This window comes from Candoia aspera, chromosome 2 (genome assembly GCF_035149785.1).
Source record: "Candoia aspera isolate rCanAsp1 chromosome 2, rCanAsp1.hap2, whole genome shotgun sequence".
Classification (NCBI taxonomy): domain Eukaryota; kingdom Metazoa; phylum Chordata; class Lepidosauria; order Squamata; family Boidae; genus Candoia; species Candoia aspera.
The window spans coordinates 196359624-196374729 of NC_086154.1; the positions used below are offsets into that span (position 1 = coordinate 196359624).

Below are 15106 nucleotides of genomic sequence, written 5' to 3' on the forward strand. Positions count from 1 at the left end.
TGGCTACATTCAAGGAAACTCAATCATACTAATCTGATAACAACAACTGTGCATAAAAACGATGAGAATTTCCTGGGTGTTTTACCCAGTAAAGAGTTATGAAGTGGGTCCTGGGATCCTTATAGAGGGTACAGTACAAAAGGACTTAAATGAGTTTAAGAAAGAAACAAAAGGGTTTCTTTTGGGCTGTGGGTCCCATCCATGAAAGAATTCATCTTATGGGATCCAGGAGGAGAGCCTTTTCTGCTGTGGCATCTGCCCTTTGGAACATCATTCCCTCTGAGGTGAGATTGCCCCAATCTTGTTGGCCTTCTGAAAGGGCCTGAAGTTTTAGCTTTGCCATCTGGCCTGGGGATCTGGTAGTGGTGGTGTGGACCCTATAAAATGACTATATTCTTAGTGAATTGACTGCACTCTCCCGCTGATTATATTTGTATGGTTTTAATGGTTTTTTAAAAATAATTTTAATGTTTTTGTGGTTATGTGGGTTTTTTTGTACTGTTTTTGTGTTTTTAACTTTATAAGCCACCCAGAGTCACATATGTGAGATGGGCGGCTATATAAATTGAATGAAGGAAGGAAGGAATGACTCTGATTCTGGAAATGGGGGTTATACCCCATAATAGAGCAAAGATGATGGGGTAAGGGGAACAATGAACAGTTTAGAAAACCAACTGAATCCTGAATCAGTCTTTTGCCAAATCAACGTTCAGAGAGTCTAGACAATACCAAGAGTAGGCGCACAAGACAAAAGAATTGAACAACATAGGAAACCTAAGAGGCTTTTATTATGTTTTAGATAAATATTACAAGGGATTCAGTGACTGTGAACCTGAACTTATGTTAGGTCAGCAAAAAGATATTGATGATGTCATGATCAGTACGTTCTGCATTTCTAATTGCTTTTAAGTCTACATTAAGAGGAAAAAAAAGCAGAAGCAAAATTATTTTGAACTTTTTCAGGACTAGATTATTTCTCCACCAGATCTCTGGACTGGTCAATTTAAAGATTTTCTTCATAAGTCTACTGGCAGCCTTAGGCTTGCAAATCAAACTAGCAGCCTGGTTCTGGGTAATCTAATCAATGGGGGAAGCCTTTACAGATACTTTAAACATCAAAGGAAACACATGAAAATAACTCCCTAACAGTTTCACAAGCTTCTTACTTTATAAGAAGGAGCTAAGTGCCTTAGTGTAATGGTTGCCTATTCTAAAACACTATCAGACTCATAAGCAGGAATTCAAAGATATCTGATTTATTAAAGAATAGTGTGCAGGATCACAAAGAAAGCTGAGAATAATAAAAGCGTGCCAAATACAAACTAAAAACCCTCAGTGCAAATGAAATCCCTCCCCCGTAGAATCTTCCCAAGTTCACAATCCCAGGTGCTCCTAACGGTTTCTGATGGTCTGCGGGAAAAGTCCTTGAACAGAAAACATAACCCAAACACATTCCATTGTAATGACTACAGATACAGAGCTTGGTACAAGGTTTCACAGCAGCTCCCTCCCAAACAGAAATGTGCGTCAGCGCCATGGCATGTGAAATGTTATGATGTATACTGTACATTGAAACAGTGAACATGACATACTGCACCCCCAAAAGAAAGAAAACACTAAGCAGCAGGCTTCAAAGGGTAAGCAAGGTGGAAACGGCGAACTAAATCAGGAGCATTAACATGGCGGGCAGACACCCATTCAGGATGAGGAAAGTGTTTCCATCGGACCAGATACTGGAGGGTGCCTCAAAGCTTGCGAGAATCAATGACCTCCTTGACCTCAAAGTGCTGTTGGCCGTCAATCATGATTGGAGCAGGAGGAGGAGGTTGAGGATGCCAGTGGGAGAAGTGGTGCACAGGCTTGAGCAAGCTGCAATGGAAAACAGGGTGCAAGTGTTTTAAATTGTGAGGCAGGTCCAATTTAACAGTAACTGGATCAATAAGAGCAACAATAGGGAAAGGACCAATGAACTTGGGAGCAAGTTTTTTAGAGGGTTGTGGTGACTTGATAAATTTGGTAGATAGGTACACCTGATCCCCAACCTTGAAGTCGTGTTGTAAGGAACGATGCTTATCGGCTTGGAACTTGTAAGCAGCCTGGGCTTCAGCCAAAGCTTGTTGAATCACCAGCCAGGAATCAGACAGCTTAACAGCCCAGTCAGATGCAGAATATGTTTGGGAAGGGGGCTGTGGCAATTCAGGGATGGGAACAAAGTTGTAACCAGAAACCACTCGAAAAGGGGTTTGTCTGGTACTTTGGTGGACAGCATTGTTGTAAGCCACTTCAGCAAAAGGTAATAACTCCACCCAATCGTCCTGATGGTAGTTAATGTATGCTCTAAGAAACTGTTCAAGAGTGGAGTTTAAAATCTCAGTAGAACCGTCAGCCTCAGGATGGGAAGTCATGGACAGCGCTTGTTTGGTGCCAATCAATTTTAAAAATGATTTCCAAAAATGGGAAGTAAACTGTGTCCCGCAGTCACTGACCAAAAGGGAGGGGCTACCGTGGAGGCGGTAGATGTGGTGGAGAAATAGACGCACCAATTGTGGGGCTGACGGGATGGATGCACATGGAATGAAATGTGCTTGTTTGGAGAAAAAATCTTTTACAACCCAAATTACAGTTTTCTTCTGACTGGGAGGAAGATCCACAATAAAATCCATAGAAATCTCGTCCCAGGGACAGGGCGGGCTGGCCACTGGCTGTAGAAGCCCCTGTGGTTTCCCCCCCTTACGTTTTGACATGGCACAAACAGAACAGGAAGCAACATAATCTTTTACATCACATCTCAAGGTTGGCCACCAGAATTGACGACGAACCAAATGCAAGGTTTTGACAAAACCAAAGTGTCCAGCAAATTTATCATCATGGGAACGCTGTAAAATATCAGCTCTTAAAGTTTCAGGCACATAAAGGCGGTGTTCCACCCACGCCAGACTGTTTTCAAAAGAAACAATGTCTCTATTAGCTAGCAACCAAGTGTCAGATTTCAGCGCCTGGAGAAAGTCCTTCTGTAACTGACAAGTAACTTGCACTTTCCACTTCCCAGACTCGGCTGGGGGCGGGGTTTCCTGCGCCCGGGTCTGGTGCCGAGTGACCACAACCAAACCCAGTTGTGGTTCAGTGAGAACAGTCCCAACCACATCTGCCCCCTGGTCAAAATCCTGAGGTAAACACGACAAAGCATCGGCCAGAAAGTTTTTCTTTCCTGGAATAAATTTTAACTGGAAGTTGAAACAACTGAAAAACTGAGCCCAGCGAATTTGTTTAGGACTGAGACGCCAGGGGGTGCAGAGGGCTTCCAAATTCCTGTGATCGGTCCAAACCTCGAAAGGGCATTTAGTGCCTTCAAGGAGGTGATGCCAGGCTTCCAAAGTGGCTTTTATAGCAAACGCCTCCTTTTCCCAAACATGCCAAGGGCGTTCGGTTTCAGAAAATTTCCTGGACAGATAAGCACAGGGTTTTAAGTGATTTTCAGAATCTCTCTGTAACAAAATAGCCCCAACTGAGGAGTCAGAAGCATCAACTTGGACCACAAAGGGGCGTTCGGGATCGGGGTGCTGTAGAATAGGCTCAGCAGTGAAAAGGGATTTCAGTTTTTCGAATGCTGCCTGGCATTCAGGCGTCCACTTCAGCACTGCTCCAGGATGTTTTACCTTGTGTGTCTTCCCCAAGCCCTAGGTATGGAGTAAATCAGTGAGGGGCAAGGCAATCTCAGCAAACCCCTGGATAAATTGGCAATTACTGAACCCTAGGAAACTTTGCAATTGCATCTGGGTGAGGGGACGTTCCCAACTTAAAATCACCTGAATTTTTGCAGGGTCCATTTCAATGCCCTTGTCAGACACCCTATAGCCCAGATAGTCAAGTTGGGTCTTGTGGAATTCACATTTGGAAAGTTTGGCATAGAGTTTGGCATCTCTAAGCTTGCGTAACACCTGTCTGAGGAGGCGTTCGTGTTCCTCCTCGGTTTCAGTGTAAATGAGAACATCATCTAAGTAAACCAGGACCCCTTTAAACAAATGATCATGTAAAACTTCATTAATCAACTGCATGAAGACCCTGGGTGCCCCTGCTAACCTAAAAGGAAGGACTTTGTACTGAAATGAACCCAGTGGGCAATTAAAAGCAGTTTTCCACTCATCCCCAGCTTGTATGCGGATGCAGAAATAGGCTTCGCGAATGTGAAATGTGAAACGTTACGATGTATACTGTACATTGAAACAGTGAACATGACACTTAGGCTGCCATGTGGAATGGCCCATAGAAAGCATGACTGATTTGATAGTTATGATGAAAGATAACTAACTTGATCTTTAAAGGTCAAAACCAGCACCTTGAATTCTCACTTTTGGGGATCCCATGGTAGTGAGCAGCCCACAAGATGGTTGCACTGTATGTGAGATTTTGGTGCATTCTACTGTGATCCTGTTTATATTTTATTAATTGTTTTAATAGTTATTTAAGACTTGTTATATTGTATGCTACCCAGAGTCACATTAGTGAGATGGGTGGCCAAATAAATAAATACATAGTCAGAACTTCTAATCACCCTTGTATCCTTCACTAATTTTCACAATCTTTCATCATAACTATCAAATCAGTCATACTTTCTATGGGCCATTCCACATGGCAGCCTAAGGTGCTTAGCTCCTGATTGTTCCTGAAGCTGACTTAACAAATTCCAATATGGGTTTCAGAGATTTGGCAACAGGGCCAGGTAAGTGCTAGTCTGGACAATGGCTACCAATCTCAGATTCTCACTGGTCATTCCCCTACTTCTTGCCCTTCTCAGCTGTGCAGGGAAGGCAAGCCTCACTGGCTGACCCCTGTGTAGGTGGATCTACCAATGACTTTCCTCTTAGGCACTGTTCCCTCTTCAGTAGTCCCTGTTTCCCACCCCCCACCCCTTGGCTTTCCAAGATGTTTGCACACATGGATGCTTTTCCATCTCCTTCCTAAGTTCTCTTGTTTGATACTACCACAGAACCTTATTTTTCCCCCTTTTGTATCATCATTGCTTTGATGCTACAATGATTAGATCAAAGGGAATGTATTGCTCCTTCTTTCCACTGTAGGTCCATAGAAACTTTGTAGAAATGAAGAACTGATGGTTCCTGTTGATAGAAACAAAGAAGAACCATTAACTGAAACTTTGTAGCTTCATTCTAATGTGCCTACAGGTACATTAGTACCTGTACAGTGGGCCTACCTGTACATTAGTACAGTGGACAGAAGGTGGGAAAGGAAGGGTATGCTTCATCCATGCTGGTCAGCAAACAAAAGGTTACCCACTGACAAGTCTGAACAGAGGTGGGAAAAACACAATAGCCAGTACACTTCACTGGATCCATGAATGGGTCAGCTGGAAGAAAAAGAAAGGAAGCTGCTGATCAGTTGAAAATAAAGCAAGATGAAATACAAGGCAGCAACCAGCTATTGGAGGGGGACTGGGTATACTGGGCACTTTAGCTAACTGGATCTGGGATGTTGTTAGATTGAAATGAAGCATGGTAGAACTACACAGAAGGGCTTATGATAGCTCAGTACTTTTGAAGACAAATGTCAAAATATGGCTGAGGGATACACTTATAATGGGCTGGGAGTCAGTTGAGTATGATGTCATCCATTACTGCACTCATATTGGTGGTGGGGTAAAGCAGAAAGTGTGGATCTGGTCCATGTGGGCACATGAGCAGACTTATGTTTAAATCACACAATCCAAACAGACATTTTCTAAGCAGATGCTCACTAATCATCATCTCCTATATTTTGGATCTCCAAATGGCAAAATAGCTTAGTCTCTCATATTGTTCTCACACATGCATTCATGTCACCCAACAGAACATCTTTTTCCTCAGGATCAATCATTAATTAATTCTCAGTGTTGCATACTTTTTCCAAAACTCATTCCTTGTTCTTCTATTACCATCACTCACGGGAATGTAGCATGTATCCGAGCTATGCACCCCTATGTTCATATACACCTATAACATCCTAGATGATGACATTTTCTGAAATATATTTTAGACTATTCATTCATCATTAAACTTATACCTTTATACCCCTGCATGTTTTCATCAGCTCCACTCCAAAAGACTAGACTACTTTCAAACAAATCTATTACATTCTTCCACTTTCTCTTCATTTTACCAACATAAAACATTCTGTTCTTTCATCTGTCTTAATTCATCCTCTTTATCATTTACTCCTCTCCAGTTCCAAGCCACATCTTCCATATGCTATGGCCATCACCAGAGGGATCCACAGATATTTATTTATTTATATTTAGAATTTCGTCCCCACCCATCTCACTTGAAGAGCAACTCTGGGCGGTTGACTTTAACATTCATCTTTGCTTTGGTCAATGGAGAGTTTCTCATAATGCTTTTTAGTAAAGTGGGGACTAAATCAGGGCTTTTCAAAGTTTTCCAGCCCATGCAAACTGTTAAAAAACAATCTGGAACCTCTGACCAAGAGACAACGCTTCTAAATGTCAGCTGACAAGGCCCATATTTTCCTCTGTACCTTAAAAAAATTGCTATGCACATCCCTGGAGGCTGTGTATTCAATTGAACTGTTTCCTTTGCCCCTCATGGAATCCCATCAAGTTCTGGCAGAACCCTTGGGTTCTCTAGAACATAGTCATACCCATGCCACATTCCCTGCTAATGGTAAGGGACTGGTACTTTGGGCCCATTTTGGCTAGTGTGTCACAAGGGTAGCCAAAGCCCAGTTTTATCCCAAGCATGCTGCTGAAATTCCATGCAAGCTAGATCTAGGTCAGTGCCCTGCACTCACATAATGCATAAGCAGTTTCCCTGGTGATTATCAGTTTACTGTGAAGCTGATAAAATTACAGTGAACAGAGAAGTATAAACAAAGCACATGCATGTAAATGAAGCCAAAGCTTGCCCGCAAGGTTTGCTTGAGAACAGGAGCACGCTGAAGAGAAGTCAAAATCCAGTCTGAAGTCCACAGAGCCAAATCAGGTTTGTCAGCTGGTCCAAGAGCAAAATCCAAACACGAGAGTCATGCAGAAGCTAGATGTGAGACATTGTTTCCAGCAAGAAGCTTATCTCAAAGCTGATTCTTAAATAAGGCTACAGTCAGCTGTAAAAATCAGACTGCTTGCACCTTTTCTTGGCAAGTAGCCTAACTGACTTTCTCTGATCTGGGTTCTACTTGTCTGCTGCGGGGGCTGGGAGGCCTTACAGCATCCTCATCTGACTGCTCCAGCTGCTCAGGTGTTGCCTGTGTTTGAGCAGCCTCGTGTGATTCCTGGCTGTCTCTCTCCTGAGGCTGATATTCCACAGGCTCAGCTGGAGCACCCTCCTCAGCTTCAGACTCACTTTCAGAATTTGAGTCCTGAGCCTGGACCATGATTATCAGTGTTTTTCAAACTTGGCAACTTTAGGATGTGTGGACTTCAATTCCCAGAATTCCCCAGCCAGCAGCCTATTGAGTGGCCAAGTTTGAAAAACAGTGATTAGAGACTACCTTGCATGCCAACATATGTTACCTGCATCTCATCAACTCAGAGGTACATGTCGTGTGTTAGCCACACACTCAGGATACTTTTATTGGATTATTACTAGGATTATTATTCTAATAAAATTATCTGTTTGGTTCTGAATCTAGTAAAGGATTTTGGCCATCAACAGCTTTTTGTTTCCTTTCCTCCTCTTCACCTTCAGAGCCACAATAGGCTGCCCGCGGCTGTGCTTGCCTGCTTTCAACTACTATCAAGGATGGTTTTTCGTTTTTCTGTATACATCTCTAAGTAACTCCCAACCAGTCGCAACTGCTACTCTCCGGAGATGAGAAGGCGACGGGCGTGCCAAAATAAGCTTCCACTGGGTGGAGGTGAGGGAGCAACCAGAGTTGGTTGTCACACCCCTAAAGAGGAGAGTCCTTAAATGGGGGAGGCGAGAGAGTGACAGTGCTGTGGGCGCTGCTCTTGACACGCTGGGACCAACTGCTGGGAGCTACCGCAACAGCAGCCTCCGTCTTCAACTGCAGGCTGCACGCTCCCCGGCCACCGCTGCGGCCCCTCTCCCGCCTGGTCCTATCCCGCCAAGAGGCGCGCGCAATGGACTCCCCACAGGCTGCGCCGCTGGCGCACATTTTCAAAGGGACCTTCGTCCACTCCAGCTGCACCTCACCTATGGTCGTCCTGCAAGGCCACCTGTTGGGTGTAGAGGACAGCGGGAAGGTGAGCGCGGGATAGGTCGGAGGGAAAGGCAGCGCGGGGCTGCCAGCTGCTGCCGCCCCTGGCGCGCGAACGCTGGAGGATGAGCGCTGGGCGCGGGGGCCCTGAGTGGCGCGCCCAGGCAGGGCTGAGGGGTTGCGGGAAGAAAAGGCGGTAGCGCGACCGGCTAGCGGCGGCGGGACCGCGTGTTGGAGCGAGGGAGAAGTGTGAGGGCAGGAAGGTTATATAACGCGTGAAGTGATATTTTTACCCGTTCTTTCCCCCGCTGACATGAAAAACCCGGCGGTTGTAGAAACCCCGAGATAGAATAGCGAGAAGGAGGAAGGGCGGGTGGTTGTCGTGATTCACACAACTTACGTAACACGTATGAAAAAGAAAAATGCAGTTGGGTTTCATCCAATCCATTCCCCAAGCAGTGAGCTAGCTTTCTGGTTTCCCAGAATCACCCCAAGGGATCAGTTTAAACGGAACAGAAATAGGGAAAATGATGAAAAGATAGAGATGTAGAAAGCATGGTAGTCTCTTAAAATTAAAATCTCTTAGTCTTTAAAAGGCAGTTTAGGAAGGTGGGTAAATTATGCCAACTACAAAGAGGATTTGATAGACCTCAGAAACATTCATCAAGATAACGTTGTTTTAAGAAAGGTCACAACGAGTGTTTTCAATGCTGGCAATTATCAAAGTACAGGGAGAAAATATGATAGAAATAAATAATACTGTTGTTTCCTGAGCCTGTTCATTATTTATCAATATACAAGAGAAACTCTGCTGTATAAATATACAAAGAAACACTTGTCATCTTTAGATGTCTTTTTTAATTCTGATTTTGTATGCATGTAAATATTTAACACAAAGGAATTAATTTATATTCAGTCACGTAAAAACTCATCTGTACTCTTCTCCTGGAAAATCTCATGATATTATTGGTGTGTTTGTTGTAAAGAATAAATTAGTATTGAGAGAGTTGAGAACTTGCACCATTTATCTCTAAGGAGATGAAGAACTATAAAAATGTTGAGAACACTGCAGATAAAAATTAGATGTTTCAGGATGGTATTCAGTGCTGATTCTCTGTTCAGCTCACCAGATTGCTCTAATCCAAGATAATATATTAACATCATTTTTAATATTACTTTGCAGTATGAAATCCTGCAGAAAGTTTTTCACGTGCATTTTTTTCACTAATTCACCTAGTCAGATTTTTGGTGCCACTAGCCAAATCTGCAAGGACAATATTTGTTCAACCATTAGGTAAGCAGTATCAGGCAAAGCTTCCAGGCTTTGCTGTTTTAGCCATCTGGCTCTATGTATTCTTAGATGCCAGCAAACTCTGGTCTAATTAGATGCTCATTTAACAAGAAGTGTAATTATATGTTGCACATTCATTGGGGAGTATACAGTTAAAAGCTTAATGAAGCATATTACTGTGCAAGCTCATATACTTTCAAATGTGTGTATGTGTGTAAAGAACACATGACTGCAGTGACTAATAAATGAATGTGTTTGGCATAGCAACAACATATACTTGGTGGTTCTTGAATCTTCCACTCTCTTTTGAAAATTATCCTTTGCCACACCTGGTTGCTACACAGAACAATGAAGACAAGGGTGAGTGAAAGGTATAAAAAGAAGGGGGGATATTGGTTTTTGAAAAGCTCCAGTGAATCTAGTTATTGGAAGGATACCACCAAATGCAGGCAGATGGCTTTTTCCTATTCCATTCCTAGACTGTAGAACATGCTCCTTTGAGAGCTATGACTGGTGTCCACTCTTGTTTTTAGAAGAGTATTAAACAGATTTTTATATTTTTAGATCTGTTTAAACTAATCTATTTAACTAGTCTCAGAAACAATCTTAATTAGAAGGTTAGAGTTTCAAAACAATCTTTAACTAGAAGGTTAGACTTTCAACAATCTTGTTAGAAGGGGACTTCTGGTGCTGACATGGTGGACTGAACAGCTGTGCCCGCAGGCTCAGTGGGCAGAACTGACAATGCGGCAGTTTTTTGGGCTCAGGCAGGTTTTTCCTGAAGCCCAGGAGTGTTTTTTTGGAATAAGGAAAACACCTGGAATCACCCCATCTGTCCTCCAGACAGCTGCTTGCAGCCAGAAGATTGCAAACAGCATTCACACTTGACTGGTAAGAGCAGCCAGAAGGCTGGGACATCACCATTTCCAAGCTGCGCTGTAGCCTTAAAGGGACACTAAGAACGGCCACCCCATTTCTAAATCGCCCAATTTATATTTCTTTTAAGTGTGCATACCCTAAGAGAGGCTTTCTCCAGCAAGGAGAAGTGGGTTCTCTTGGTGCTTATCGTTATTTTTGGGATTAATTTTTTTAAAAAAATCTTTTTAAGTTTTGGATTTTATTTTTTATCCAAATATTAAGGAGGATTGAGAGTAAATAAATGTCTCCCTGTTATTATTTTTGTCCTAAATTTGAAGATATTAGCATTTTCCTACACGTTGAATCGGCTGTTTTGAACTTTCAGTTTTCTGCTTCTACTTTCTCTGGGGAACCGTCCGCACATCTCACTTTCACTTGTGTAAACACATTCCAGAATTCTTTCATATTTTCTACTTTCGTTGGTTAAACTTCTAGGGAGTTTACATGTCTCAAGCAGTATAATCTACTGCTTGAGACATGGAGGATTTTAAACAGACTTTCTCTGACTTTCACCGACATTTTAAACAGATGCTTTCTGATTCTTACCAAGTTTTTATGCAAGGCATTCAGGACATTGTGGAAAATATGAGGTCTAAAATGTGTCATCTGGCTGGGGATGTCGTGGATGAAACTGAGGAATTTAACAGCGACAGAAATGTTTCTTCTAAGAGTGAGATTGGGACTTCTGTTGAAATGTTGGATGAAGATCTGATAGTCAAGTTGAAGAAATTAAAGGGAGAGATCGAATTACAAGCCATAAGTGAAACTGATCTTCTGGTGGAATGCCATGGAAAAGAAGGGGTTATTATGTATGGGAGGTCTCCTGAAGAGAAGTCGGAGTTTTTGAGGGGGGCAGTTGGCCTGTTCAATTTTTTTAGAGAAAAAAGTTCTGTGCGCATTGTGGAGATATGTAAATGCTCTGGTTTATTTTGAAGTGGGATAAGGGTTTAAGAATATCTGGATTGTTTTTAAGGTTTGGCTGATTTCATTTATCTTTAATGATTTGGATTAAGATTATTAAGGTATAATAAAAAAGTAATGTGTTTGGTTTTGGGTTTAATATGATTAAGATTATTAAAATTGCTGTATTAAATACAATGGCAGACAATTTATATGCTTTTTAGTTTGGTCTTTATTACAGTAGACAGGAATGTATAGAATAGTAGGAAGGAAATATCTTTGGGGGGAAAGTCGATTAGGAAGTTTATATATATTCTTTTTTTTTGCTTTTAATATAAGGGGAGGGAGCAACTGTATTTAGTGATTTTTATAATGTACCAATGGAATGATTTATAGAAATAATGTGATTTTGATTTAAAATAGAGTAAAGGATTGATTACAGAAAATTGTTGTATATCCTTGCTGTTAAAAGTTGGAAGTCACCTCTTTTTATAATTTTGAAAATTTTCTTTTGTGTTTCTACACTTTTTTTTAGTTTTTTTCTTTTTTTTTCTTTGTGGTTTTTTTGTTTTTCTGTAGCTTTTATCTTTGCTTAAACTTAATAAAATTCATATTTTATTTATATATATATAAATAAAAAATAAAACCAATCTTGTTAGAAGGTTAGACTTTGACATATCCTACTTGTCAAATGACTGGCCATTTCTTTTATGCATGGCTGAGGGTTTTTTACAAATGTTCCACTGATGTTGTGGAAGAAATAGTAAAACTTAAAAATAATTAATATTTTGTTTTAGTTATGCCTATGCAAATCCTTTGAGATGTAGAAGTGCCTTCAAATCACATCTTTTTCAAAGCTCATGCAGCTCTTTGGGAAGCTGCTGCTGGTCTCTGTATATATGAAGTGCAGTGGCTGTCCCTGTGCATCCACACACAGGCACACTTAAGACATCTAGGAGCAGCTTCTGCAGTGTCCATGCAAGCTTGGCTGGAGTACGATGCACCATCTTTCATATGTTGTGAAGAACCTTTTTTGAAAGATTTGTGCAGCCCTATGTTATAGTTCCTTTAATTCAGTTAAAATTTGGGTATTTATTTGACCACAGCTATGTTTCCTCATGTTCTTCTTGCTCAGCCTTCACAAGAATAAAAATGGCCATAAAAAGTGGGAATCTGAGAACACTAATTTGGCAGTGCTGTTAAAAAGAATAGGAGACAATGCTAAGTGAATGTGCTAGACTGAGTATTTATCAGTGTAGCAACCAATACTTTTGAATAATAAGTCACAGCTTTCTCTAGGTCCCTCCAATATGTCCTTTCCCTGTCTATCTTTTTCTCAGTCTGACTGATACTGTTAAAATTGAGATCTTCCATACTACTGCTAATATCTTTGTCTGGAATCCTTACTCTGGAGTGCCCATTACCTTTTCCATTCCAGAGATGTGCCTTTGACTGCACGATGCATATACCTTTTAGGTAGTTCATAATTAACTTCTGTTTCAGTTTATTTATCCTCTTAAGCGATCTTATCAGTTCATTCAAGTTCAGCAGTTTGGGGGCTGGTACATTGCAATGCAACTGGTTCACGAAAAGGTGACCACTGTCTTTCAGCTGTAATATCAGAGACATTTTTCTGTGACCTTACATTAGATGCAAGTTTTTTCAGTGGAATAGGTTCACTATGATACATCAACGGATGAACATTTGAAAAATCAAATTATGTTTCTATGTATATAAGTACATATATGAGCTAACCTTTGCCTTACTCAATACTTACCAAACTTTTGCTGATAAACAAAAGAAGCAGAACTTATCCTATTGCCTAATCTTTGCAATTTGTTTTTATTAACTCTAGTCTTAGTAACTCTAGTCTTTGTTGCCCATATGTATTTGCTTTTTTTCTAAAATGTTTACATAACAAATACATTGTTGCACTTTACTGTTCCATAATAAAATTATTGCAAAATGCTGGGTTATGAATATAGTATTGGCAGCTTGTCTTCCATGACAACAGTCCTGCTTTCATTGCTTTCCATCTGGTGCTATATGTTTATCTTTATTTCACTTCTTCCAGTTATGAAATTTGTGTTTAGTATAGAGCATTAGTTACTTTATTTCCAGTTTTTATTTCAACATCTCTGAAGTATTACTTTTATTGCTCATCAGAAGATCTGAATATACGTATTAGTTATGTAATTAGATGCTTATGTAGAAACATGCCATATTATTTGATTTATACAGTTGCTCATCTCACATATGTGGCTCTGGATGACTTATAATAAAATACATAAAACAAAATACATAAAATATAAAACAAATAAAATACATAATGTAAAATAAAAACACATAGCAATTGAGCATCATAAAATAAAATAAAATAAAATAAAAATACCTTCCTTCAGGGGACTCAGAGGAGGAATAATCAATCATGGAAATAAAAGTTTTATAGCACAAAAAAGGTAATGAATCTGCCTCTTTTGCACTACCCAAACTATTTGCTGAGTTAAAAAAAGACTTAACTAATGGTTGGTCAAAAGTAATTAAACTATTACAAGAAAATACTTCCAAGCTGTTCTCTACTATAGTAATCATTGCTGATACTGCAAATAAAGCATTTGAAGTCATTAAAAGGAATTTAGTTACAGCTAACCTAATAAAAAAGAAAATCTCAAGACTTAAGTGAAATTATTATATCTGGAGAATGCCAACCATCATTGCATCAGTAAAAAAATATTATACAATTACATGAAGAACAGGATATATTATCTTTTGCAGTAAATTGCTAAATGATTTATTTTTAGAGATTAACATTAGACCTCAGGACATGGAATGTGTGTACCAAACAAAGCACTATAATCATCTGATACTATTATTAAGTTTTAAGTTTATTATGTTAAAAAAGCTATCAGTCAAAAAGCCAGAACAATGGAAAACACATACTGTGGTGAAACAGAGTCCAAATATTTTAAGATATAGCAATTCTTCAGAAAAGATGTCCATTTAAAACTTTGAATACCTTAGAAAATCTGGGAAAATTTATTGCCTGATATTCCTCTTCAGTTTGGAATTCAGCCTACATGGGAAGAAAAAATCCATATCTGCATTGAAATAGATGAAACAAATGAATTCAAGGTGAAGTATTTTGAACTGATGAATCAAGATAAACAGACTATGACAATCCCACTCAGAGATGCACTGGGAGGGGGAGGAAGAGGAGGAAGAGGAAGAGGAAGATCTACTATCAACTCTGGAGTGGAAGAAGAAAAGAAATCCAAATAAGAGGAATAATAGGTGATAATGTTGAAAGGGATAATATATATAGATGTTGGTTTGTACACAACATTTAATGATTAATAACTAAGTAAATAGAGGAGAACTTCTTAAAAAGAAAGTTCTTTTTATTTTTAGGTAATTCATTGCTATTATATCTTATACTTGAAATTAGAGGGGAGCAGCAGAAGTCTGTATTTACCTCCCTCGGCCCACAAAACAGGTTTATCTGTGTGACTTTTGTATTGTCACTTCTGGAGGTAACAACTCTTCAGACTGGCCCATCAATGGACTAAAGCAGGAATTCCTGTTATCTTTCTTAAGACTGATCACTATGTTATTATCAAAATGCCATATGAAAGAAAGCCATTTAAACATGGCTCTTGTTTGAGAGTGGCAAAAAAAGGTAATCAGTCTAGTTTTGGATTCCATATTCTAACTGCCAAACATACAAACAGCATCTGTTTACCTTTATTTCATGCAAAAGCTCTGTAAGGATTGAGGTAGCGGAGGAGTGAACTAGAGTCAGATGGCCATTACATAAACGTAAAACAGTCA

General features: G+C 40.0%; 1 protein-coding gene and 1 long non-coding RNA gene across 2 annotated transcripts in view; both read left to right on the top strand.

Annotated features, from left to right (window-relative positions):
- LOC134491405 (uncharacterized) overlaps positions 1 to 15106 on the top strand; it is a 771213-nt gene that overhangs the window by 498704 nt on the left and 257403 nt on the right. The window lies entirely within an intron of this gene.
- Positions 7934 to 15106, top strand: part of GDA (guanine deaminase) — a 62460-nt gene continuing 55287 nt past the window's right edge. The window contains exon 1 of the mRNA XM_063295129.1: positions 7934 to 8215. Coding sequence (XP_063151199.1) covers positions 8093 to 8215 — 123 coding nt within the window. The 5' untranslated portion in view covers positions 7934 to 8092. The remainder of the gene's footprint in view (positions 8216 to 15106) is intronic.